This window comes from Canis aureus, chromosome 15 (genome assembly GCF_053574225.1).
Source record: "Canis aureus isolate CA01 chromosome 15, VMU_Caureus_v.1.0, whole genome shotgun sequence".
NCBI classification, from domain to species: Eukaryota; Metazoa; Chordata; class Mammalia; order Carnivora; family Canidae; genus Canis; species Canis aureus.
In genome coordinates, this window is record NC_135625.1 from 48715312 (window position 1) to 48742672 (window position 27361).

General features: G+C 54.9%; 1 protein-coding gene and 2 long non-coding RNA genes across 8 annotated transcripts in view; 1 reads left to right on the top strand and 2 right to left on the bottom strand.

The window, feature by feature from the left end:
* DPP6 (dipeptidyl peptidase like 6) overlaps positions 1 to 27361 on the bottom strand; it is an 823115-nt gene that overhangs the window by 7153 nt on the left and 788601 nt on the right. For all 4 annotated transcript variants that reach the window (XM_077849559.1, XM_077849557.1, XM_077849556.1 and 1 more), the window contains exons 18-21: positions 15548 to 15646; positions 11611 to 11680; positions 9153 to 9347; positions 1715 to 1769 (exon numbers count right to left, since the gene is read on the bottom strand). In XM_077849559.1, coding sequence (XP_077705685.1) covers positions 1715 to 1769; positions 9153 to 9347; positions 11611 to 11680; positions 15548 to 15646 — 419 coding nt within the window. The remainder of the gene's footprint in view (positions 1 to 1714; positions 1770 to 9152; positions 9348 to 11610; positions 11681 to 15547; positions 15647 to 27361) is intronic.
* On the top strand, positions 193 to 26119 carry LOC144284696 (uncharacterized). 3 transcript variants are annotated; one of them, XR_013353142.1, is made up of 7 exons: positions 193 to 308; positions 2712 to 2771; positions 11979 to 12088; positions 13401 to 14675; positions 23418 to 23506; positions 23884 to 24018; positions 24192 to 26119. It is a non-coding gene; the product is annotated as an uncharacterized LOC144284696 (long non-coding RNA). The 3 variants fall into 3 exon arrangements; XR_013353141.1 differs by lacking the exon at positions 193 to 308 and having other exon boundaries at positions 2495 to 2771; XR_013353143.1 differs by lacking the exons at positions 193 to 308; positions 2712 to 2771 and adding an exon at positions 9468 to 10697.
* On the bottom strand, positions 4423 to 8793 carry LOC144284697 (uncharacterized). The gene is made up of 3 exons (XR_013353144.1): positions 6420 to 8793; positions 5205 to 5343; positions 4423 to 4810 (listed from the first exon to the last, which is right to left on the bottom strand). It is a non-coding gene; the product is annotated as an uncharacterized LOC144284697 (long non-coding RNA).

The following is a 27361-nucleotide window of genomic DNA, read 5'->3' on the forward strand; positions in this document are numbered from 1 at the left end:
GTGTGTCCAGGGGTGTGTGCTGGGCTGTGTGTTGGACGGGACAGTCAAGTGTGGAGATGCCGCGCACCCGATGGAGACTGTGCAGCCCACACTGTGCCAGCCTCACTGTAGCGTGCACCCTTTATGACCTGTGTGTTGGTTACATCATAAATGAATTCTGTTCGTCCTACAGAACAGGAGTGTCTTGTCTTAATGAGCCCACAATCAACCTCCTTGGTATTTACTCAAAGGAGCTGAAAACATGTGTACACAGAAACCTGTGCGGGGAGGATGAGATCAGCTTTTCTCATAAATGCCAAAACTTGGAAGTAGGTGAATGTTCACATACGCGGTATACAGGGCATGTTATTCAGGGCTGAGAAGTAACGAGCTCTCGAGCCCTGAAAGGGACCGTGAGTGCATATGACCAGGTGAAAGAAGTCGAAAAGGCTACAGGTGTGTTTGAGGAGGAGCGAGCACTGGACAGAGGCCCAGGCTGAGGGTAGTTACCTCCCTGGCTGGGCTCGGATGCGTGACAGACGTTGACACCCAATCTTACACCTATAAATGATCCTACTGGTTCCAAGCTCCTCCCGGGCAGTGAGTGGGTCTCCACCGGCATGGACTGGGCACTAGGACTCGGTGCCCGTGCCGTGGTCTGTGCCTGAGCCTCGGAGAGAGGCCGCTGGGCCTCCCCTCTGCTTCCTTCCCTCTGGGGGGAGGGTCCCCAGAGGCCATGTGTGGGATTGCCCCCGGGGCAGTGCCACGTCTCAGATGTACCCTGGGCGGGGGTTCCAGAGGCAATGGCATCCAAGTAGTCCTAGAGTTACCTGTTCAAGCCTCCACGGGGTCACTGCAAGGTGCCTCTGGAGGGCCTAGGCTCTGATGGGTCCTTTGGAGGGAAGATGGATCTGTGTCCACCCGTCCATGCCTCACTTCCTTGAGATCAAGAGGCCATGGATCCAGGCTGTCTAAGGATGGGGGCGGGTGTGCCTGGATGGTACAAGGTGGCCCCACGGACCTGACTCGCAGCCCTGGGCCTCCACGACATGAGCTACCACCAGCAGATGTGGACATGGGCCACCCTGCAGAACATGAACCGCCTACTCCCCTCTTTCCATGCCAGTGAACCTGGCAAATTAATGTGGCTGCTGCGCGTAGGGATATAGGGAAATTAGGATGCCTGCCCCTGTTTCCTGGGGAGACACACCTGGCACCAGGGCAGGCTGGCATGTGGCAGGTAACAAAGGGCCTGATCCAGTGCTCTCACAGGACCTGGCTCCGTTTTCTTTCCTTCCAGATAATGTAGACAGAGACTCTGATAAACGAGCAGGTCAGGGCAGCCCAGTGGCTCAGCGGTTTAATGCTGCCTTCAGCCCAGGCCCTGATCCTGGAGTCCTGGGATCGAGTCCCACATCAGGCTCCCTGCATGGAGCCTGCTTCTCCTTCTGCCTGTGTCTCTGCCTCTCTCTCTCTCTCTCTCCTCTCTGTGTTTCTCGTGAATAAATAAATAAAATCTTAAAACAAACAAACAAACAAACAAAAAAACCGAGCAGCTCAGATGAGGGCCCCCCTTGCTGGACTCCCTCAGCGTCCAAACTCTCATTTGCAAAAAACTAATGGCTCTCCTGCCATCAGACCAGAGACATTCGGAACAAATGAGATGGGGCCTGGGTGACAGGGCAGGGCAGCGCTCTCAGTCAGAGGTGCTCAGATGAGCTGGGAGCAGGCTCACCTTCCCAAACACGGCCACACGCGCCTTATCAATGTATTGCTCCTTCAGCATCATCCTGCCAAAGAAGAGAGGTAGAGTGAGTGTGCGGCATAGTTGCCCTGTGGCCCAGAGCCATGCTCCACAACCATTCCAAGCAAGAAAACCCCCATTTACATCGAGGGAAATACTGGAATTCAGATATAACTGTTCATTGCTTTTCTTTGTTTAGTGTGTAGGCAGGGCGTCCATGCCGAAAGCCTCCCAGTGCCCTAGCCGTAACTGTCCAGGTCTGTAAAACTCGCCTAGGGAAAGCCAGGAGTGCCAGAGGCAATGCCATTCTGGAGCACAGGCCCTGCTGGGTCCCTACTCTGCAACAGTCGGCCCCTCATGCGGACCATGGTACTCCCAGCCACCCCCGGCTCCGGGAGGGCTGTCCGGGGTCAGCTTGGTTCTGTGCTAAAGGGCTTGGACCAGGTGCTGGCCTCCCACTCCACCTGCCATCTCCCTTGTCTTCAGCTTCCACAGGGGGCAGAGCTGGGGTGGGGAGTGGTCCCTGGCTTGTACCTGTTTGGCGGCAGACTCACCCCTGCTTCGTGCTTCCTGCCTCGGACACAGGCAACTCGACACCCCAGCTGGCCCTGCTGGGGTCCTGCCTTGCCGTTGTCACCCTTCCTCAGGGGTCGTCCCTTGTTTCCCCACAAAATGACAGCAATCTTTTGGGTTCCTGGACCCTAATCCAGCAGTGGGAGTCCAGCCACCTGCTGGCAAATGACTGGCTGCTGTCTGGGTCTCTGTGACATATGCACCCCCTGCCAGAGCACCTCCCTGCACAGCCCTGGTCCTTCCGTTTCTACTTCTTCATGATTATTCCCTTGTGGCTGTTTTCTGGGTTGTGCTGGCTGGCTGGAGCCCTCATCACTGATAACTACCCTTCCCAGCCTGAGTGGAGTGTAAAAATCTGGGTACCAAGCCCTCAGAGCCAGGTCTTTAAGGACCACCCTCCACCCCCCACCCTTAGGTCCCAGGATGCGGGCCGTCCACCGCAATCAGAACAGCTGTTCTATGGCCAACGTCCAAGGTGAGTGGACATAAGTTCCCGGGGGCAAGGGCCCAGCTTGGAGCAACACCGTCCCTGGCTTTAGTAAGAGAACATCCGGGTGGGCCTAGAGGCCACCAGCCCCACAGAGGCAGGAAAGAGAAGAAAGTTGGAATTGACAGATTACGAGAATGTTTTAGCATTTGAACTGAAATACTAGCAGGAATGTGAGCAGGATTTGGGTACAAGGGGGAGATGTTATGAGTAGGTCTGTGGAGAGCTTCTCAAGTGAAAGACAAGCAACACGTCATGTCCAGAACCAAACAATGCAGACGAAGCTGGGGCATGGAGTGGGCCACCAGCTCTGTGCTGAGCAGTATCTACGGAGGTCCTGTATCCCCAACGACTGATCTAACCAGACATTTTGGGGTGGTGTGTGTGTGTGTGTGTGTGTGTGTGTGTGTGTGTGCAGAACTGCTAAATCCTCAGCTGCTGGGAGCTCCTGCAGGGTTGGGAGTGGTTGTTTCCACCAAGCAGGACTGTGGGGAGGGGCAGGCACAGGGCATAGGCCTCTGCTGCTGTTGATTTAAACAGTTGTTATGGGTCAAACTCCAAAAATCATGGTCAAGTCCTAACCCCTAAAACCTCAGAATGTGACCGTATTTGGAAATGAGGTTATCAGATGTAAGTAGTTAAGATGAGGTTAGACCTAATGCCCGTCATCCAGGGTAACTGCATCCTTAGAGGGGAAGAGACCCAGAGACCTAGGAGGAGCCCCATGTTAAGAAGGAAGATTGTGGCCACGAGTCTGCAAGCCAAGACACCCAGTAACTGCAAGAGCTAGGGAAGGAATATCCCGTACAGATTTCAGAGGGGGCAAGGCCCTGCCCACACCTTGACTTTGGTGTCCCAGCTCCAGGAAACTAATAGAGCACTTTAATAAATTTGCTTTTTGGAAAAAAAAAAACAAAAACACGTTGTGCAGGTGTCACAGGATAACCTGGCCGGCTTCAAATCACACCTGCCAGGAGTGTGATGTGGAGGTGCACATGCACGCATGGACACACACACACACACACACACACACCACGTTCCTGGGCTCCAGAGCTTTGTGGGTTCCTATCTGGAACCAGTGCAGACATATCTCCAAGTTCCTCAACTGTCTCCTCGTGCCCCAAACCCCTGATATGCAGAAGCACGTTTGGGAACATCTGGTGGGTTGGTCTGGCTCAGTCAGCTATCTTCACAACTGATCCCCTGGGTCCCATGAGGATCCTGCCCTAGGGCCTGATGTCCAGATCACATTTGCTGTGATCCATGTGGCCATGTGTGGGGACCATGGAGCGTGGTGTGAGCCAAGTGCACCACAAAGGTCTCCATTCCAACTTATAAAATACCTTGGATTTCCATTCTCAGCCCTCCTTCCAAGTGTGAGGGTGGCCCTGGGTCTTTGGCAACCCCTTCATCTAATTACCTGGTGACTCACTTCCTGATCTAAATGCCAGAAATCTTGGCAATGACCCTCATTTCGAAAATACTCTGGAGTCTTCCAGGGGTGGTTGTTTTTTCCAAATCAAATTATTTTTATTATCTTGTAGCTGTATTTTCACCAGTGAACCAAGCAAATATGATGTTTTCTGTTTTTTGTTTTTTTCCTGGTGGACAGTGAAATCCCAAGACTAAGGAGACCTGATTTCATATGTAAGGAGCACTTTTTATTACTGGGGTGGTCTGAGGTCTAGCTGGTGCAGAAGCAGAATCCATCAGGGTGTCTTTACAGAGCCTGCCTTGAGTTCACACTTGAGTTCTAGGCTGGTGTGCAGAGGTGCTGGCGTGCCAGGGCTCCAGCTCTCAAGAAGTGCCATCTACTATGGGAGATGGGCTAACAGGGTGACATGGTGGCAGCACTGATGACATGGCATGATGGGATGTGTGCCCGTTGGGTGGTGATGCAGGCCGAGCACACAAGCAATGAAACCCGAGGAGAAGCCATGAGCTGGTCAGAGCGAGTGAGAACTGCGAGGACAGGAGGTCAAGGGAACACCTCCCGGGTGGTGGCCCAGGGTCCTGGATAAGCAGGGCTGTGTGTGGGGCCATGTGGAATTTCAGGCAGGGGGATAGGGCACAAGTTTGCGCACCTCGTGGCCTCCCTTCTCCCTTGAGAGAACCTGCCCTGACCAGTGATCACAAGTTCTGACCCCCCCGCAGGGTCTGCGGCATCCCAAGCTGTGCTCCCGGCCACTGAACACAGCAGCGGCCCTACAGCTGGGCCTCCGCTGACTGCATGGGATCCTCTGCTGTCTCTCTCTCAGACCCTAGCACCCCCGTCCCCACCCTCTGCCCCGTGTCCTCCATCCTCACCCTTCCACTGCAGTGTCAGAGTCCACAGCAGCCACCAGGGCCTGCCTCCTGCCCGGGCCTCCATCACAGACAACCCCCACCGAAACCTTGTGCTACGTTCACCCCGGCATCCACCTTGGGGATCCAAGCTGACACAGGTGCCACGGCCCGTTCAGAGCAGGGGAAGCTCAGAGCCTCACAGAGGTTTGATTTGGGAAGAAAAAGGAGCCAACGGGGGTGGGAGGAGAAACACTGCCAGGGCCTTTGTCGTGCTCTGTGGGATGGGTGGGGACGTCACTGTGATGGGTCTGAGCTCTGCACAGCTCACCCCTCACTGGCTCCGGCTCTGAGGCAGAGCCCTATGCCCCACTCCATGGTCATTCACCTGCCGAGTCCTGATGCGCCCTCTCCCCAAGGCCGTGCTCCTGCCTGGTTGGCCGGGACTGTGCCCCTGTTCTGGAGGGTCCAGCCTTGACCCTCTCAGGCCTGCAGCTTCCCCACTGCAGGCCTGGGGCAGCTGTCCCACCTGGCAGCCTCGAGGCCACACCCACGTAGCCCCCAGGCCAGGACCGGTCTCCCCACCCTCCTCCTCCTTTGTCATTGTGTGGGCTGCCTCCTCTCTGCATCCCCTCCACTCGCTGTCCACAGGCTGCACTGCGCTCAGTGCCCCCGGGGATGAGTAGTATGAACAGTGACAACGGCTCCCCTGTCCTCTGGCTTCTGGTGTGTTCGGCCCACAGGGAGTGCCAGCAGGAGGGAGCAGTGGTCAGGGCACTGGTCCTGGCTCCCTCCCTGCACAGCTCCTGTCAGGAGCTCCCTCCTCATGGCCGAGGTCTCTTCTGGGGTCTGTCGTGGCTCCTGCTCCTGTCTGGTTGGCCTAGGACACCTCACCATTCCTCGGATCTCCCTAACCCCACCCACGGCCCTGCAAATGCTCACTCTTCTTCACCTCTGTTCTAACTACTCAGTTTGTCAGGCCACTGACCCATCAAACTTGCTACATGCTACCAGAATTCCAGTTCTGAAAAATAAAGTTCACCCTGCCACCGCCTTTGCTTAAAAAGTCTTTTGCAGAACTCTGCTGCGTACGTGGCAAGTTCAGATTCCTTAGGATGCTGTGGGCAGCGTCTTGCCATCTAGCCCTATCCCACCTCTCCACGCACCTGCCCCCACCTCCCCATGCACCTGCCCCTTCCCCTGCCCCCCCCACCTCCCCATTCACCTGCCTATCCTCCGCTCCCCCACCTCCCCATGTACCTGCCCCTCCTCCACCCCCCACCTCCCCATGCACCTGTCCCTCCTCCATCCCCCCACCTCCCTATGCACCTGTCCCTCCTCCATCCCCCTCACCTCCCCATGCATCTTCCTCCTCCTCTGCCCTCTCACACTGTGGTCCCCTGGTGCTCAGTGAGCCCTGAACAATGGTGCCTTTGTATTACCTCAAGCCCTTACAATATCTTCCCTGCTTTGAATTGGCATCTCCTGTTTTTTGCCTGACAGATCCCTGTTAATCCTTTGAAGTCTTGCCCAAAGGTCACCTCCTCCCAGAAGCCCTTCAGGCAGGGTTGTTTGCCTCTGTAGCTTATGCTCCAAGTGAGTGTGGCTCCACCCTGTACCCAAACACCTCTTCCCATACACAGTGGCTGGGCTGGGGAGGGGGTTTGCTCATGTCAGCTGCACATCAGGAGCTGACCCAGAGGGCTCCAGGACAATCACAAAGAGGGCCGGGGACCTTGGGGCCATTAGCATGGTGGGCCAGCCTCGTGGTTTCTTAGACATCTGATAAAACAGGGCCATTTCTTTCTGAAATGAAAATACAGAGCCAGACCCTAATAAAGCTTGGTAGAGCTCTGTGTGGCTGGAATGGTTTGGGCCTCAGCTCCTTGTCTGTCTTGAGATGGCTGTAAGATTTTCGAAGGGCTTCCGGAGTCTTGTGCTTGTGAGCCTCGGTGGCCTAACGGTGGACATTACTCACTGTCTTTCCGGGACAAGTTCTGCCTTGTTTTTTGAACAGATGGCAAGATCAATTCCTTATTTTTAGAAAACATCATGACTGAAACAGCCTTTTGCTCTCTCTCATTCCTGTGCTCGGAGGGGAGCGGCTAGACACAGCCAAGCACCTGCAGGGGTGTGTGCTTCGGGTGTGCCTGAAGGACACGGCGTCCTTCTGCCTGGGGCCTCTGGGGTGAGAGGCTCTGTGCCCCACGCCCCACGCTCCATGGGGGAGTAAGACCAGGGTGGGCAAGGGGGACACTGAGGGAGGAAGGCTTTGCTGCCGTCTTGCAACACAAGCCCCCACGTGGCTACTGATGGAAGTCCCACTCCTACTTCCAAGTCCAGCCAGGACCCCTGCCCCTTTTAGGGAACACCACTGGCTGAGGACCCCTGCCACGTCCTCCCCGTTCTGCACAGAGCCCCAGGGGCCCTAACTGTCCACCTTTCTTTCCCTGCTCCACTGGTCCGGGGGACCTCCTAGGTCTCAGGGTGACAGCCCACACCTCTCTGGCCAGTCATGGGTTCTGGGTCCAGGATTGGTCAGGGGCATGTAAGGAGAGGTTTGGTGGGTGCTTCTGGGGAGGCTCCTCCCTTCCCTTCTGGAAGTTTCTGGAAGTGGCTCCTTCCCCAACCTGCTGGAGGGGATGAATGAAGAAGCATGAACTGAGGTGCTCCTGGCAGCCATCCCATGAGCATGAGGAGAATCAGCTCTGGATGAGGCCATTACATTTGGCTGAGCAGAGAGATGGAGAGAACCTGGGCCTTGGGTGGCATTGCTGGCTCTCCGGCTCAATGAACCCCAATGCCCACCATCACTCTGGACTTCCAGGGCCAATACAGCTCCTTATATTTAAAGCATGTTTGACTTCGTCTGCCTGCGTGTGAACTTCCAGGCAAAAGCATCCTAGCAGGTGTACCTTCCCGGACCATGGGTCCTCAGAAGGTTCTCCTCCTTCGTACTTTGTAACACGCACAGGGCCCTGGGCATGTCGCCTCATCTCTGCTCCATCAGTGCACGATGCCCTTGAGCAGAGAGGGCCATTCATCCACTCACTCATCATCTCATCCAGTTGAAAATTATTTAACTGAGCACCTACCAGAAGCCACCAATCTTTCCAAAAACAAGAGAGAAACGTCACAAGACAGTGAAGTGAAAGGTGTCAAGCCTGCAAGGCACACAAGCCATGGGAATGGGTGGATGGGACACCACGCTTCCTTGCAGCCCTTCAGGAGACACGTATTTAGCACCTGCACACTGTGCTCTACTGTCTCCGGGGACCCAGGGGCCGGTGTCCCGCACTTCTACTGCCTGGGAAGCTAACTGTCCTTACTTGGGTCCCCTTCCCCTTCCTGTCATTCCATGGGGCGGGAGTCTGCAGATTTGGATGAGCTACTCTGCAGCATCTATCTCTCCATGGCTGTCATGCTGACGCTGCCGTCCACCACACCGGCAGACCGTGAAAACCACTGCCACCTGTTGAGCACGAGCGCTGGAACAGGCTCCGGCCTGGAACAGGCTCTTGATGTCTTTTTTACCAGGGCGACTATAAAACTCCAGTAATTTGGAGCATCTGTCCCTTGGTGCTCAGCCTCTATCTGCTCTGTACTGGTCTCTGACTGACAAAGATGTGGAACGAGAAAAAAATGGGCCAAGTAGGGCTTCCTGACTGGCCCCCTGGATGCGTCAGGGATCGTGTCCTCAGAAAAGCAGCGCCTCATCATCTGGCTCCGTCCCCACCCATATTGTCCACCCCCCCTTCCCGTCTTCCCTCCCTCCCTGCCCTCTGTGAGGAATGGCCAAGACGTGTGCGGACGCCGGCCCAGGTCTGTGACCACAGCACGGGGAGCCAGGCAAGTCCCAGTCATGGGCCCGGCACCATGTTGTCATCCACTAGACACATAGGCTACCTGCCCTGGCAACTAGCGCAGGAGCCCCGGGGGGAACGTTACTTGGAGTCCCCGCGAAGCCTGCTTCGAATCGCCCATAGAGTTTTGTTAGTGTGAGCGGGTTGCGTGTGAAGCGTGCACACCCGTGAGGGGCTGTCACCCCCACTGCCTCTCCCACTGGCGCCCCGTGGGGGTCCTCACCGCACGGCCTCCATCTGGTCTTTCTCCTCCAGGGAGCCCAGCCTCCGCCCCACCTCATGCAGGAGCTTGGTTCCTTGGAAGCCGCTGCCGCGGCCGTCACACTTCACCACCACGGCTCCATGGCTGCTCACCATCACCGTCTCCCAGGTCACCTCGAACTTCTCGGCCACGCTCTGGCTCCCAGGGGTGCCGTCCCTGGAAGAGAGCCCGAGGCCTCAGCATGCTGTGCGGTGCTGGCCGCTCCGACAGACGCCGGGCCCCGATGACGCCCGGGGGTCCCGGCTCCCCGATCACGGCGCCCAGCCTGACTCCGGCCGCGGTGCAGCATGGATGCCGCCGAAATCGGCCAGGGCCGCAGACTGGCCATCCCGCGTGGAGGCTCGGGCCTGCGCGTTCACCGGCACGCTGACGGGTGAAGGTGAAGATGGTGGTAGAGTCCTTCTCCTTTTCGTGGGACAGGACGGGCACGGAAGGCCAGCCTCTCACCCAGCAACAGCAACAGACGGCCAGGCCCCATGCTGAGAGCCAGCCAACTGAAGACGACCTGGCCGGCCCTTTCTTCAGGGAGGTCATGGCTCCCACTGCCACCGCCATCTTGGCTTTCTGCTGGGGACCGCAGGCATGCAGGCAGGGGGTGTGTGGTGTGTGTGAGAGAGACATGTGTGAGGTGTGTGTGTGTGAGGAGTATGTATGCAGGGGTGTGTGAGGGAGGTTTGTGTGAGGCATGTGAGGTATATGTGTGTGAGAAGTGTGGATGCAGGAGTGTGTGTGAGGTATGTGTGAGTAGTGTATGTATGAGGGGTGTGTGAGGTGTATGTATGCACAGGCGTGCCAGGGGTGTGTGTGGGGTGGGTGTATGTGAGGACTGTGAGCGATGGGTATGTGAAGTGTGTGTGTGAGAGGTGTGTGTATGTGAGGGGCATGTATGTGTGAAGAATATGTAAGGGGTGTATATGAGGGTGTGAGGGGTGTGTGTGAGTGGTGATGGGTATGTGAGGTACGTGTGGATTGTATGTATGAGGTGTGTCTCTGAGGAGTATGTGTATGAGGTGTGTATGTGAGGGGTATGTGAGGAATGTGTGTGTGAGGGTGTGTATGCTGTGTAAGGGGTGTGTGTACAAGTGGTATGTGAGGCGTGTATGTGAGGGGTATGTGTGTGAGGAATGTGTGTGAGGGGTGTATGTGTGAGGAATGTGTGTGTGAGTGACATACATGACTGTGTGAGGGGTGTGTGTGGGAGGGGTGTGTGTATGCGAGGGTATGTATGTGTGAGGGGTATGTGATGAATGTGTGTGCGAGGGGTGTGTATGACTGTGTGAGGGGTGTGTGAGGGGCTGTGTGTGACACACGTGTGTGGTCGTTGGCAAAGTGCCAAGCCTGTCCAAACAGTACGGAAAGTGGGCTAATTGCAAAATCGAATCAGATATTGGAATCTACACCAGGGCGTCTCCATAATGAAGCCCTCCCGTCGCTGAGGGACCGAATCCCCAGGACAGGAGCCGGGCAACAGGAGAAGGTTCATCAGGCCATTTGACACTGATGCAGGTGGGTGATTTCATGGTGTCCCTAAAACAACCCCAGCACAGGCCTCTGCTCCACTTGGACCTCTTTCAAGTGAACATGAGTGGCGGCTCCCAGGGGGGCAGTGACAGAGCCTAGTATTCTCATGCTCCACGGCCATGAAAGAGCACACGTGGAGGTGAAGAGAACACGTGTGAAACACCTGGCTGGCGTCTGCCTTTGAAATCACTTCTGCGTACCCATGTTAACACTTGTCTAACCCTCAGGGTGGGCAGTTCTCATCTCGCGCACCCCAGTGAGGGCAGGCTCTCCCGTCAGGACGACCCCTTCCGAGGTGGTGACAGAGCTCTGAACACTTGTTCTCATGATCTCAATTGAGGGCTCCTTGAGTAACACACGAAATGTCTGAGCTGACCCTTGGTTGGCAAAGGAACCGCGTTCAAGGCCGTTTCACGGTGGCTGAAGCTGCCGAGGCCCCGGCAGGTCTGGTGTGAGCGGGGAGCCCGCTGGGGAGCCCGCTGGGGAGCCGGGCCCATGCCCCGCCGTGCCTGCCTCTGCCACTGGAGCGGCCTGCACCCTGGGGGAGCTGAGCGCCCCCCTCATGCGAGCGGCCACCTGACTCTCCAGATCAGCTTGTCCGTCAGTTTCTGAGCCTGTTTGCAGCCTGGGTAGCGCCCCCTGGTGCCCCGAAGCCCGTCCCCCCGAAGCCCGGCTCCAGGCCCCACAGTAGAGGTAGGCTGGGGCAGGGGCACCAGCTCCGTTCACGGCCTGCTACCTGCTGGCCACCTAACCTGGCTTCACTCTTACTTTGCAACCTCAGGTCTCACGCTTGTCTTTTTCTTAAGAGTCTGGATGTTCATTTCTGGTGGGGTCACCAAGTCCCCAGGCCAGCAACACCCTCCCCCAGCCCGAGCCAGAAAGAGGCATCGATACTCACACCACCAGGAGCAGGGGGTAGTGGGCAGTGTCGGTGAAGGTTGCTGGCTTGAGGATCTGAACGGGCAAGTCTAGGCAGAAGCAGAACACGGGCAGCACGTTAGAGGGGCCCACGGAGCAGGAAGGAAGGGGCGATGGCCGAGGTGCCCCAGTGGTCAGGGGTGCTCCTGCATGCCTGGGAGAAGGACACTGTGGAGGAGGCTCCGGGGGTCCACCTGCCCCCCGGAGCTGGCCCCGATGATGACCTCAGGGACTCTGGCCGGCTGAGTGCCCTCAGGCAAATCGCTCAGCCATCTTGGGGCCTTGTTTTTCCATCTGAGGCGCAAATTCAATCTTGCAGAGTGGGCTGAAACTTTTCCTTTTTTGCAGGAAAGCCTGGAATGCCGAGAACACTTGTTAACGGCCGAAATCCGGGCGGGGAGAAATGAAATCCCAAGGGCGCCATTGCGTCTCTGCCAGCAGCACTGCTGCAACATGCAGTTAAGTGGGAACAGGCATCAGGGGGTCACGGGGATGGGGTGAGCTCAGGGGGCGGACCGCAGCCATGAGGGAGAGGCTGAGAGCGGGGTGGGCCCCCCATGTCTGCAGGCTGGTGCTGGCATCCCACTGCCTGCAGGGCCACAGCTACGGGCAGCTGGGGGGAAACGGGGCTGCTGTGCCAGCTCCTTCAGATCTTGCTCGGGCAGCATGGGACCCAGGCTGGGAGGCAGGGGCTTCCCTCACCAGTTCCTTCTGTCCCTCGCCGCCCAAAACAAACCTTCCTGCCCAAGTTAGAAAAAATTGTTTATTGATGGTAACTACTACCCAGATTAGCAATTAAATTGGAATTAGTAGCTTTTTCAGTACGATTACTATAGATACGTCCCAGGCTGGGGTGCTTGGCTCCGCAGCCTGCCGACCAGGCTCTCATTACTGATTCTGGGTGAATGTTAATAGCTTGCAAATTGAATCAATGGCCCAGGGACCAGCAGAACGGCAGGTGTCGGGCTCTATCACTGCGTTATCCATAAAACATGGTCAGGGCTGCTCTCTGCCGCTGATAAGCCCAGGGCAGTGCGTAGCCACGACTGGCTGCATCCAGGGCAGGGGGCCCTTCCTAAAGACGGATGCTTCCCTAAGGAAAGCCTTAGCCTCCAGTGACTTTACTTATTTTTTTTTAAGATTTTATTATTTTTTCATGAGAGATACACAGAGAGGCAGAGACTTAGGTAGAGGGAGAAGCAGGCTCCCTGTGGGGAGCCCGGTGTGGGTCTCCATCCCAGGACCCAGGGATCACGCCCTGAGCCGAAGACAGACGCTCAACCACTGAGCCACCTGTCCAGCCTCTGGTGGCTTTAAATGAAACAACAGAACATAACAGGATGGGTCGGTGGGGCCACATGTTTGGGATTTTTGGTGGCCCCCAAGGTGGTGTGATGTTCAGGGGCCCAGTCCCCACACACACCTGCTCTCCCAGCACCTGCATTCTCACCCACCTACCAAGGAAGCCTCAGACTGGAAGGAAACCTCACATGGCAAAGGTGGGAGAGTTATTTGTTTCTAAAGGTCTTTTCCTGCATTTTACACCGCTCCTTTGTGGGAGAACCCCCTGAAGTGCCCAGAGTAGCTCTCTTCGAGATTAGAGCTGGGATTCCCACCACCTTTGTGTGTTCTCATGCTCTGCCTAGACTTGTGACCTTCCTGCCCCTCATGTTCAGCTCTACAATTTCCCCTGAGCACTGATGGCCAGCATCCGTGGGTGCCCTAGTTTCTCTATGTCTTTTTAATTTACTGCTTCTTTTCAATTTACAGCTTCTCTCCCTCTCGTGAATCAGCATGCCTGAGCTCTGCCTGCTGGACTTGCAGCTCCCTGGACGCCCACACCTGCCCGTCGTTCCAGGGCTGAGTGTGTCCTGTGGAATCTGGTGCATCTCATGGAGATCTAGGAGAAAGGATGGTGGGAATGACCCCTGGATCTGTGGGAAGAGACCCCCCCCCCCCCCCCCCGCCGCCCATGGCCCTAACCACATTTCTTGGCCAGGACACATCATTGCAGACCCCATTTGTGGTTTGCCTGTTTGTTTCTTCTCCCGCCCCTAGACTCTTCCTTACTCATCTCCTTCATTGTCTTCCTCATTGGAGGGATCACCCTTGGGGTATTTTAAAAGAGAAAGCTTCCACGCCCGAGGGCAGGGGACAGGGATTTGTACTCCATATTTCTTGATTTTCAGAGGTGAATATGTAACCCTACCTGCATCTCTAGGAATGTGTAGACTAGTTCTAACATAGTGTGACTCCATAGGGCTCAATAATAGGATCAGGGTGTTCTGGCAAGTGGCCTATGGATGGACTGAAGGTTCTTCCCAGTGAGTGGTCCCTCTGTGTCCACGACATGCCAGGACTCTCCCCCAGGCTGTGAGTCCAGGTCAGTCTCCTGACTCACCCCCCAGTGAGCACTGGCTCATGCTGCTCCCAGCCCTGGACTGCACTCTGTCCTCCTGCCTGCCAACCTAAAGCCCACTCCAAGATCTAAAGCCTGTCCAGGTCCCACCTTCCTGGGAAACTGTGTGTGACCCCAGTCCACTAATGCTCTGTTCTGAGTCCCTGGGCCATTTTATTTTTTATTTTTTTGTCCTCTAAAGGATGCAGCTCTGCCATATATGCTGTTCGGGTCAGTCTGATTCTGTTTCATGGGGGGGTGGTGAGCCTTGGTTCCTGACCTCGGGGGGTCACAGGCTGTTAGGTCACTATGTCCTTTCCTATAAGGGGATACTTAATAATGCCCCTAGGCCCACTGGTCCAGGTGATGAGCCACTGCCCCTCCATGAGGGAACAGGTAGAAAAAGAGCTTCTAGGGATGGTCTCACATGGCAACCACCCTGCCCCCCCACCACCCTGCAGTTCAGACATCAGTAATCAATCTCAACACTCTCCCATCAACCCCTGGTGACACTCTGCTCCTCTTCAACAAAGAGCTCCAGCAGTTACGGTCAATCCATCAGAGTTTGGCCAAGAGAGGAAACCTACATGCCAACCTCAGAGGTGATGCGTGGATGGACTTGAATGAACGACCCAGAGATCTTCAAGGTTAGAACCCGCATTGTGTAGGAGAAGGGTGTTATCCCCCAAAGTAGGGAAGTCTGGGGATGGGGCAGAGCTCTGGGGGAAAGACAGTGAGACGTGTTTGGGGCATTATGTACGTGGGATCTCCAAGGGTAAACCACTGGTGGGCAGTGAGGACCCCAGGGTGGGCTGGGTAGACTGGTGAGCCATCTGCAAAGAGGGGGATTGAGGCTATGAGGACTCTGTTTCCCTCCTGGGCATCGGAGTCCACATCCACCCAGTATCTGGGGCACAGTGCCCACTGGGGTCCAGCACAGTGTTAGCACTCATGAAAGCTTATTGGACGAGCAAGTGGCCAGCTCGAGACAAAGAGGGGCACAAAGCAAGGCAGGGAGCTGGGTGCGGCCAGGGCTGTGAGAGCACGCCAAGCCCTCCCCGTACATCTCTCTGGATGCAAGGACGCCTCCTCAGCCCATGCTCAGCTCCGAAAGCTTAGACAATGAAGCAGGCAAATATCGCATGGAACAGAAAAGGGATTTCCAGAGGGAGTCTGTTTTCTCCGGACGATGTCATGACATGTTCCCCCAGAGGAGAGAATAAATGTCAGCCTCTTGAGGAGAGAAATCATATGCTCCACTTTCCTTGGTCTGTTGCTCGAAGAGTTTCTTGGTTTTGAGCACAGTAAGCTCAGCGCAGGATGTGTTCCCCCTGAGTCCTGCCTGAACCTCCCCCTTGCAGGCTGGGAAGCGTTTCCAGCCTGGAGGCCCAGCAGGAGTGTGATGGTGGGAGTGTGGTGTGGGGGGTGGGGGTGGGGGAGGGGGTGGGAGGGGGAGCTCGGGTGTGCACAGTCAATCCAGCGCGGTCGGGCTGCTTCGGGGGGACCATGCGGCACTTACTGTAATCGTCAACCTCGATCTTCCGGTATTCTACTTTGGGCATCTGTCGGTCATGTACGGCTTTCTGTACGTGCTCATTTGTTTCTAGATCAAACATTTCTAAGAGAGAGAACGAAAAATCACACAGTCAGACCCAGTGATTTCTTACTGAAGCCGCAGGCTTTCATATGCGTCAGACCACCAATTCCTAGGTCAGGCCCCGGGGTGATGATGATTATTTCTTGTGCACAGACCAGGAAACCGAGACCAGGTGGAATGCCCTGTCCCAAGTCAGGAGGTTGGGGCAGACGGAACATTCTTTCCACCATATCAGGTGACTCCCCCACCGCCCATAGGTTGTCGTTACTCATGGCATTTCTCACACGTATAGGTCTGGGCATGTGTTTTCTTTTCTTTTCTTTTTTTTTAATGTTTTATTTATTTATTAGAGAGAGAGAGAGAGAGTGAGCAAGAGAGCATGAGCAGGAGGAGGGAGAAGCAGACTCCCCATGGAGCAGGGAGTCCCATGTGGGGCTTGATCCCAGGACTCCAGGATCATGACCTGAGCTGAAGGCACACGCTTCACCGACTGAGCCCCCTGGGAGCCCTGGTCTGGAGATGTTTTATTGGTTTTGGAAAACCAACATCACATATCTGTTAGGACAGATGCTTTTCCAATACAGTGGCCACAACAACCAAGGAAGGGAAGAAGAGTGGAGGCTGGAGTGTGCTCTTTATTATAATTTTGCAGGGAAAGTGGATTCGGATCTCTTACCTGGCTCATAATGTGACCTGGCTTAGGACACCTTAATCTGGATGATCACCTCAGCTGGCAGTTTAAGGCCACATGAGCACAGTTTACACTGCAGTGGGACTAGCGCTTCTCCCTCCCAGTCAGAGAGAGGAGTCTTCACTCACATGGGCACCACTGGGCGCCTCTCCAGGTGCACGAATGCTCCTCGTCAGCCCACTTCACTAATTTCCTCCTGAAAAGGCCCTTCCCCCTACGTCACCATCTATATAATAAAAACCTCCTGCCTTTCTTCTTCTCACTCTGAGCCTACACGTGGAGACACCTTGTGGCCCATTATGGAAGGAAATTTTGTCTTCAAGGAACACTGCCTTTGGCTCCTTAAACAGCTTCGAGACATTCATGAATATTTTACAGAGTAAATTCGCACTACAAGAAGCGCTACAGAGGGGTAGTGAACCATCCCCGTAATAACTCCCCTTAAGAACAACGGACTCCCTACGTGACTCCACAATGGGACCTAAAGGCCAAACCTGACCCAGAAGCAGGAGCTCCTGCACTGAGTCGTTTTATCTTGAATGACACGCGGCCACCCATGGTGCTCAGGGATCTGAGGGACTGTCTATGCGCAGGGCTGGCAAACGTCCACATCGCCAGGAGACGGCGACAGTTCCAGGACGTGTGATGAGCAAATAGGACAAAACAAAAAAATGTCTAATACGTTGCTGGACACATATTTGAAAATTTAGCTTTGATGAAAAGGTGAGGGGGAAATGGTAAAACTAATTTTCAATCGGGAGATTTATAGACAAAAAAAATCCTTCAGACCAATGCCTTGGGAGATTCTGAACACCACATGGCAGGCGAGAAATGGTGTCCTCTGTAGATAGCGGGACGGCACAGCTGCGTCTGCAAGGGATGTGCACTGAGGTCCAGGCAGACTTGACCTCAACTTTGAGGCCCAGCAATGTGGCTGAGAGATGGCATACTGACCTCGTGGTCACATGCTGCCCCAGGGTGGCGGGGGCGCCCCACGGCCTGCCCCACACCCTAGCTTGGACTCTTCAGAGACCCTACACAGCATTCATTTTTGCTGAGTCTAAATGTCCTCATCCCTGGGGCACCTGGGTGGCTCAGTGAGTTGAGGATCTGATTTTTGATTTTGGCTCAGGTCATGATCTCAGGGTCATGAGACTGATCCACATGTGGAGCTCTGCGCTAGGTGTGGAGTCTGAGCAAGATTCTCTCTCTCTGCCCCTCTCTTCTCCTCTGAGCTCTCTCTCCCTTTCTGTCTCTAAAATAATAAATAAATAAACCTTAAAAAAATAAATGCCATTGGCCTTTTAACAGTTGCTGGCATGCACAGTCAGCAGACAGGAGTTGGTTTGTGAGATGGAAACTATTTCCTATTTGTATTCTTGTCACGACGGTAAGGCAGGAAGTCTAGAAGGCAAGTAGGAAAGTCTAGAAGGAAAGTAGAATTTTTCCAGTTCTTTGCTGCCGCAGGACCCTGGCACTCACTCTTCCCTATGACTGGAACGCTCTTCCCTGGCTCCTTCTCCATCAGGCCAAACATCACCTCTGTAAACAGAAGCCCATGTCGGGTACCCCTCTTAGCACCAACGGTAAGAGTTGTGGTCATTTCCCTGACTGCCTCTCCCTGTCCTCCAGCTCCCAAGGCTTCAGTGTTAGGTCTCATCCCAGAGACAAACCACACGAGTTTCCAGTCACCTGCTTACATGTGGAAATCTGATCCACACTCCAGGAATGATGTGCCTACACTGGAGCTGAGTCTGGGTTTCCACTCCAGTCTTTCTCCCTGTTGCCACCTGGCCCCTTTTCCATGGCCCCTCGAGCGTCTCTGCTGGACCAGAAGCTGGGAGGGACTGGGAGAGGGGGGTCCTCCTGGGTCCTTCAGGAGCCTGGGGGTTCTTGGCTACTCAGGCCTCTGGGGTGCAAGAGTTGATGCAATCTAAGCCTCTCATGCACTGCTCCCCACATAAGACAACCCACAATGGAACCAAAGCACACTTCCGTTACACCAACGGAAAGCTGACGGTACTTGAAGGACTCGTGACAAGCACAGGTTAATACTGAGTTCATGCCGGGGTCAGGACGCAATTTACTGGTGATGTGGGAGCCCGTGCACAGATCTCCTGGGGTCGCCTGAAGCCTCCACCCTCGGAGAGCCCGCCATCCTTCCCTCCCTGTGTGTCTGTGAAACAAGCCCAGGTGGAAACTGGTAAGGGGCTGGTGGTGTGCAAATGTAGGTCAAGCTGGATGAGGGGAGTCAGCCGGCATGCATAGGAGCGAGGATGGCCCATTGCTACCGAGAGGCAGCCCCACGTGTTGGGTCCTGGGGTGCAGGTGACACCCTCCACCAGGGGAGGTTTGCTGGTGGCAAGGCCAACCAGGACCAGCAGCTCTCAAAATGAGAGAGAACCAACACAATTCGGCTGCATTTGCATCTCTGACACTCAGTGATCTCCAAGGCCGATCCTGAAGGAGAAAGTTCAAACATAGGTTGCAGTGCGGGGGTCTGCTGCCCCCTGAGTTGGGCCTGCCTGATGTTACGGAGAACATGCAGCCTATCCAATTCCAGAGCCCGGAGCTCCGGCATCGAGCGGGAGCACCGAGTGTGCTAATCGAGCACAGACCCTGCAGACCGCGTTTGAATAGCTCGCCTCTCTGTTGAAATCCCACCCTTCACAGAGGCACCAAAGCAACAGACTATTAAATTTAGTTAAATATTAGATTTCTCATTTAATGATTGCCCACACAACTGGTTTTATCAGCAGAGAGCTGGCTGGCCCACAGGGGAGTTGAGTTAAGCCATTTTATTTGTTCCCATAATTGCATTCAAAGAAGGCAGGGGCTCAGCAGAGGAAATAAGAGAAGATTGGCATGTTCCCGAAGGACTCTTCTTTTGACTTTGGTGCCATGGGGACCTCCAGTCTGGAGCATACAAATGGCCACTCCTTAATTAAATGTGAGCCCCCTCTAATATTTGGTGGAATTAGCTATTATCAGATCTGGACACAGTGAGACCATGGGAGCAGAGGCCCGCTCACGGAGGTTGGCTTCCCAGCTGTGTCCCCGCAGGCAGAAGCGGCCTGGCCCACGGGCTGTTCCCAGACCGTGTTGGTTCACAGCACTGGGGGAGCCTCCACTTGGCTGAATGTGGGGACATGTGGCCAGCATCTAACAGAAGCCGACACCGGCACGGACCCTGGACTCCTTCCTCTCCTGGATGTCCTTTCTCTGAACACCAACCGTCTAGCTGTTAGAGTTGGTGTCACAGGGTCTGGGTAATAATTGTTCATGTTGCTAGATCTGCTTTTGTCTTCAGCAGGACTTTAAGAAGCTTGAAGGCAGAGTCCCTCTAGGTGAAGTGACCTCTAGCCTCTCCCAGCCACTGGCTTCTGTTCAGGACCAGGGATATGTGTCAACAGGGCCGATGCGGCCCCCTCCCCACAATTAACTACGCCGCCATTTAGCTTGGGGTGCAGCGGTGAGTGGGTGGCAGTGAGCTCCGATGGAGCGAGGAAGGATGCCAGGCAGGTACCCTGATGGCTGGAAGGCACGCGGCGCTTCGCTCCCTCCGTGTACGCACCCACCCAACATGCCATGTCTTGGCCCAATGTGATCCATCTGAAAACCTGATCCCCTGCCCCCATAGAGGCTGCCTGTGTGCGGAGCCCTGGGGATCCAGAGGAACTTCCAGAAACACGGACAACTAAGGGTTTGATGGGACGGGTCACTTCATGCTTGGGGGACACCTCCTGAACTCTCCGACCGCCGTCTCCGCCCCAACCTGCATGCACGGCCGACAGAAGAGGCCATGGTCCGTGGGCGGCTACTCAGGAAGAAGACGAAGAGGGGCAGGCGTAGCCCCAGGGCAGCGGGGACCCTGTATGAGCAAAGGCCCTGAGTGCCACGCAGCTCATGTCTGGTCTAACCTCCAGAAAGGATCGCCTTGATGTCACCTGCAGTGACCTGGTTTTGCATCTTTATAAAAGTCTGTGTGAGGAAGAAGAGAATCCTGCCCTTGAGCATTGGTAAGGCAGCGGGCCTGGGGAGCCGGGAACTTGGGGTTCCCACGTGCGCAGTCAAGAATATGCCATGGGGTGCCACCCGTGAACACTGGTCACACCCGCTTCCACCAACACTTGCACTTGCTCCCGCCGCCGCGGGGCTGGCGGTCGGGGCGCCGTGGCTGCCGATGGGGCGTCCGCACAACTGAGCTGCACTCCCTCTCATTCCTACATTGAAACCAGCCGTGTATTAACTGTGGTTTTGTTGGTTTTTCTATCTCAGCACCTAAGTTGTTTGAATACCCGGGCACCAGACGAGTATACTGCGGTCCCAGCCATAATTACGTTCTTAAGGAAACAGCTTTTAAATAATTCAGAGTCACATCTGCGAACACCCCGCAGGCTCTGCTTGTAGATAAGATTTTCTAAAGGGAAGGAAGTCAAATATTCCCAGGGTGGCTCTGGGGTCAGAGGGGAAGTGAAGAAAGGACAAAGAATTCTGAAACAGTAATTTCGAATTTCCGAGCAGGGCTGGGATGGATGCGACCATCCGCCCAGAGCCAGGCCCCTGACCTTGCAGGGACCCCTCTTCACCCGACGTGCAGCCACCCTGCAGCCTCTATCATCTGTGCCTGTCAGCATCAAGGAGCACAGGCTTCCCACAGTTTTTCCCAAAGCCACCTTCCCGAGGCGCGGAGGGCCCTCCTGCCCTGGCTGCAGGCACACGGCCCCCACGTGCCGGTCTCTATCTACACAGCCAGTCAGAATGGCCTTCCTGACACATGAGGTGGCTGAGTGGCTCTATTTGCCCCATGGAAACCCAGCATGGGGTTCAAACACCACTAGGGACTTGGCGCAGAGGCTGACTAAACCGGGGTTGATTTCCGGAGCAGTGATCAGAGAATCTGCGGTTGTCAGCATGTTACTTAGACAATGATGACAGCACAGTGGTCTCCAGGTCCTGTGTCCCGGGGCCTGGGAGACGGGCCCCCATAGTCAGGGATAAGTAGTTGGGGTCAGGGAGCCAAGGCCTGGGTTCTGGACGAGGCAGTGCGATCTGGTACATTGCTGTAAAGAGGCACATGCCAGATTCCATGTATGAAGCCCAGGGGTGGGTCGGTTGCCCCATCACGTTCAAAGTCATGGATGCCCAGCCCGGCAACAATGATGGGGCAGTGAATGGCCATCACCAGCAGGTGAAATGTCAGAGTACAGTCCTTCAAGACCACGGAAGCAGCATCTTCTTGTCCTCTGAGTGGGGAAGGGGACAGGCACTCACCCAGAGCTGGCTCAGGTGGCCTGGTGTGCAGGGTGAGAGGACGTCTGGGGGCACAGCTGTTGGGGGCACAGCCGTTGGCCTCCTGGCCATCTGTGTGGGCACAGGATGGAGAACTGGATCTGCCATGTTGATGGCAAGGCCAATGGATGGTGGGCCAGAGACGGGGCCAGGCTGGAAACTGGACCCATGGCTTCCTAGCTGTGTGTGTGTGCATGCACACGTGGCCTCAGTTTCTTTAACTGCACAATGGGGGTGACAGTAGACTGTGTCACGTGAGGATGAAGTGGGCCCATGGCAAGCGATTCATAAATGCCGGCCTGGTCACTGTGGATGTCACGGTTGCTCGAGGTGTCAGAATTCCAGAAGAAATCTTACATTAGCTGTCGGTATCCTGCAACCCGAGCCTCAGTTTTGTCATCTGTGAAGTGGAGCCGGGTTGCTCCCCTCATGGGTTACTGGTGAGGAGCAAGGAACTTCATCGTGTGCCATTGGATGGTACTGGGGCCCGCCACAGCCCTTGGGGTATGTGTGTCATATCAGACCACCAGGCTGTGGGGTCTGTGTCTGCTGAGGACACAGGGAATGGAGATGACCATAGGTGTCCCAGACAGAGGGAGCCCCGGGGGACGGGGATGGGGTCAGGCTCACCACACACCATCCTCAAAGATGAGCCCACTCTGGGCGGGAGGAAGATTCCTCCCGGGAGCTCTGTGCCTCGCCTGAGACCCGCACCTCCTAGGGTCTCCCACTTCCAGCCTTGAAAACGAAAAGGTTCCATTGGCTGTTACGTAACATCCTTTTTAAAATCCATATCTCAGATTCCCAGAACAAGACAGGCTTCCTTCCTTTCCTGAGAAGAGCCCTCACATGCACGGCAGCCTGACACCCAGTGAGTTAAAAGAACCACTGCTCAGCCCCCGCGTCCTTCCTACCCCTCCAAACAGGGGTCACTTGTAATCTGGGAATTCCTACAGCAGAGTTGGGAACATGAGGAATTTAAAAAAAAAAAAATCACAAAAATAACCCAAATCTCAAATCTCTACAAAATTTGAAAGTGGGCAACTGACTGTCTCGGAGCATTAGATGAAGGCTCACAAGTCCCTTTAGGCCTTTCCAACCTTGACTCTCGGTCTGAGAAAGATCTAGAACTCATATCACTGCCCACGCCAGGCACTAACCAATACAGGCCTCCAAGGCTTCTCCCCCCTGTTTAGGTCTGTTTTGACGTTTCTGTCCTCTGTGCCTTCAGCAGATTCTGGGCTCTCGGGGTGTAGGGGCAGGTCCCCAGGGTTGTGCCCCCATAAGCACATGTCTCTCCTCGGTGCTCCCCTCCGTGGGGTCCGTGCCATGACACCTCTCCTCCTGCATTCCTGCACCATCAGGCTGGGCGCTGGTGCTCCCGGCCATAGTCAGAGGACCCTCCCTGGCAGGCGGGTCCTGCCCCCTCCTCATAGGGACCCCTCTGGCACCGAGCATACCTGTCTTCAGCCTGGGGCCTGTGCAGAGCACCACCATGGGCTGGTACAGGGGACGATGTGACAGGCTTGCTTCTGCAGAGTGACTTCTACAAAATGGCCAATAATGAAGCACTTAGTCACTCCTCTCAGGGACTTAGCAAAGGCAGCCAGTTGCATCCTAGACCCTCCTTCTCCCTGTGACAGTGACGCCTGGCACTCACCGGTCTGTCCCTTCCTTCACGGCTTCTCCTGCATCTAGGTGGGTCCCCACGAGGGAATTCTGACCAGTGGAAACAACGCATACCACTGCAAGGCCTTAGTACAAAAAAATCCCACAGAATCTTCTTTTTCTTTCTTCCTGTCCACACAGCCAGAAGCAGATGTGAAGGTGATGGGCCATGGTCTAGAAGGAAATTGCATCCCCAGCTCACTCCCAGAATCTCATGACCTGGACTTTGTGTGAGTGAATCATAGACCCTTGTTTTGCTGTGCTGTGGGTCGAACCATGTCCCCCAAGGATGCTGACATCCCCACACCCAGGACCTGTGACGGCGACTGTATTTGGAGTTAGGGTTTTTGCAGAAGAAACACGTTTAGCTAAGGCCATGAGGGGCCCTAATCCAGTATGAGTGGTGTCCTTATAAAAAGGGAAAGTTTGGGCTCAGAGACGCACATGGGGAGGCCGTGGGAAGAGGAACAGTGATGCTTGTACACACCGAGGATGCCCACAGTTCCAGTAGCCACCAGAAGTGGGGGGTAGGGTGTTGGGGGGGTTATGGGGGGTGGGACCGGAGCACAGCCCCCACCCTGCCAACACTTCGATCTTGAACTTGCAGGCTCCAGAGTGGTGACAGATCACCCTTCCGTGGGGGGCTGCCCTGGGGGCCATACATGGAGCTCCTCAGATTCCAGTGGTGGCACTCCCAGCAGCGGTCACCAAGTGGCAACGGATCCCCGAGTTCATCTGAAAGGCAAGGAGCTGGGATCGAAGCCGTTTCCTGGGATACTGTGCAGCCAGCTGTGACCAGCAAGAGGGATGCAATGAGTTGGGCTGTGTGGCCGGCCCTCACAGGAAGCCAGCCTGCGTGGGCTGTCTCAGTCACCAGGGCCCCCCGGAGCTTTACCCTCTGTCTTTCCATTGCAGAGCAGGCCCATGGCCATTTTGCATCACGACTCCCCTCGAGGGTGGAAGTGACAAGAGGACAAGCGTTGGGGCAGCCGGGAGGGCCTGACGACCGCAGAGCCGTCGGGGCAGACCGGGAACGTGCAGAGGGCAACTGTTGTCAGGGTGTTCCAGTGTGCGGCCGGGACCTTGCAGACACACGAGATTGTCACACTTCAGGGGGAGCCTCTGTGCAGTGTGATGTCTGGATGCACAGGGACGCAGAGGCAGGATGGCCCCGCAGGGACCGTTGCGGGGGGTAGGGGGGAGGCCTCCCTGTTTCCCCTCGCACTATCGTGTTTGGATGTAAATCAGACCCCGACACAGGCCTCTTCTCCTCTTGGGTGCTGGGCACCACCAGCAGCTCAGCTGCAGGATTGTTCTGCGTCTAGCGTGCTGCCTTACGTCAGTATTCCGGAAAACTCTGTGCCACAGTAAGAACTAGAGATGCAGCAACTGGGAAGTAGGGGTGAAATCTCCCCAGAGAGCGAATGAGTCAGCAGGAGGGCCGGGGCTCAAACGCGACGGCACACATGAGCAGGCTTGTGAAACACGTGTGGTAGGAAAGAAGGCCATGCGTCGCCACGCAGTATAGACGTCGGCCAGTTCCCGGTTATCAGCACTTCACTGAGATGAATGGAGCACAAGGGGTCACCTTCGGGGTCATGGTCAGACCGGAATGTCCCACGACGTGCCAACTGCGCACTTCTGTTCCTTGTTCCATGGGGCTCCCCTCCCCTGGGAATCCCCTACGACTGTGGCTCTTGAACCCCAAACAGTGAAATGTGTCTGCAAACGCCTGGTTTGTCAGGGGGCTCCCCAATGACAACTACAGCCGCTGGTGTCTCAGGACTGAGCGGGTGGGGTGGTTTTTGTGCTGCTAATCCCCCAACCCGGCGGGAAGAAGGGGGTCGTCTGGTTTCCCTGCAGAATCAGGGGAAACAGCCCAGACAGAGAGCTCTCCTGTGTTGCCCGCGGGAGGCGCATGGCGCGGTCGTACCCAGACCCTCTTTCAGATCAGGGGACCCACACACACGTTGCCCCAGTTTATAAACAGAACAAACAAAATGTCTTATTGATGTTGTTCTGCATCTAAGACATAAACCTGCTTTGTCTTCATCCCCACGGGAGCCCGAGGAAAAGCCGTGATGTGGACTCTGTGCCTGGGCTCAGGCTCCTGGCCTCGGGAGCCCCGGGGGTGTGATCGCATCCCGGCCTGAGCACAGCTGTGAGCCACAAAGCCTCCTCAGAAACAGGCACTGCATCATCACCCGACTCGGAAGAAATCCTAACGGCATCCTCCAAAGAAGCGAGGGACAGTGTTTAAGTGCACGGCTTTCTTAAGAAGACCCAAACCTACTTTCTTAGAAAAGGGTGGGGGGCAGGGGGGAATCATCTAGAGCTAGTTTTGTGTTTTTACTAGAGATTTTTTTTTAAAGGTTTTTTTATTTTGAAATAAATTTTAAATTCCCAGGAAGTTTCAAAAATAGGCCTAGAGTTCCATGCACCCCACACCCAGCTTTCCCCCACAATGACACCCTCTGTGACACGGCAGTGTCTAGAGCAGGACACTGACAGGTACACAATGCTGCTGCCCACACATCCCATTCAGATTTTTAAGAAGGGAAAAAGTTCATAAAATATCAGGAAATTATCTATATACTCTTGGTTTTTTTTTTCTTTTTAGTTTCAGAGCTAGAGGTCAGGGACTCATCAATCTGACATCACACCCAGTGCTCATCCCATCACATGCCCTCTGCCATGTCCATCACCCAGTGACCCCGTCCCCCATCCAGTGACCCTCAGTTTGTTCCCAGAGTTAAGAGTCTCTGATGGTTTGTCTCCCTCTCTGATTTCATCTTATTTTATTTTTCCCTCCCTTCCCCTATGATCCTGGTTTTTTTCTTTAATCCCACATGAGTAAAATCATATAATAATTGTCTTTCTCTGATTGACTTATTTTTCTCAGCATAATAGCCTCTAGTTCCATCCACGTGGTTGCAAACAGCAAGATTTCATTCTTTTGGAATGGCTGAGTAAAATCCCATTGTCTATCTACACCACGATCTATGTTCTCTTATGTTTTAACAAATCCTCTAAGTGAATAGTATCTGTTTTCTTCAGGAAAAGAGATGCTCCAGTTGAGGCTTGGCAAAATAGTTCCATGTTTCACAGTGAAAATCACTGCTAAAGAGATTCCAGCATGAACACTTTTTCAGAGAGTGCCGGCATGCTGGGCTGTGTCTGTGGATACCTGCCTTGTGGTGGGCGTCCTGGCCGATCCCTCGGGCAGACTCCCCACGATGCTCCAAGCCTTTTGGCCCACAAGTGTTGGCAGCCTGTGGCCAGGAGGGAGGATGCCCAGACAGTCGCATGTCACACACCCTGTGCCTACTGGACACGTGGCCAGACCCCCAAACCTCTCAGGCTCCTACAAAGCTCCCCACTTGTGTTGGAGATGAGGCCTGGGCTGGGCACCTCTGCACCCAGAGAACCCCCTCCCCAGGAGGACTCCAGGAAGGCCGACGCAGCCTGCTCCTGGCATCCTCCCCATCAATGGCCATGCGAGTGTTTAGAGTGGGTTTTGTATCCATCTCACACCCCTTTTTTGGACTTTTGCATTTTAAGTGATTTTTAAAATCGATTCCCGGTGTTATCTTTGACTTTTGAATTTCTAGTGATTATTTGATAAGTTTTGTGAAATATCGTCATCATTTAGGATTATTCTCTAAATACTGTCTCCCTAAATCAGTCTGTTTTATGTATTTTTGAACCTTTTGGCCTCTTTTTAACCAGAACAGTGGAGACCCTGTCTTCCACACTTTGCCCCATGACCGCTGCACTTGAAGCCCCACCACTGGGACAGGAACCAGAGTCTCTGACACTTGGCTGCCTTTATAATGGAGGGATGTGCAGAGTCACTCCTGCCAAAAAGTCTGAGGTCTGACTTTTTGTTTGGAGGCATGATACAGAGCAGGGTCCTGGCAGGGCATGTGGTACCCTAGTGGGAAGTAGTAGGGGGTTGAGAGGGTTCCTCGGGGACAGGACCAAGGAATGGAGAGACAGAGGGCACGTTCTCTTTATTCTCAGCTTTCCTGAGAGTCTGCCTGGGACCAGACACGTCATTTCTGATCCTCCGCCTACATACACGA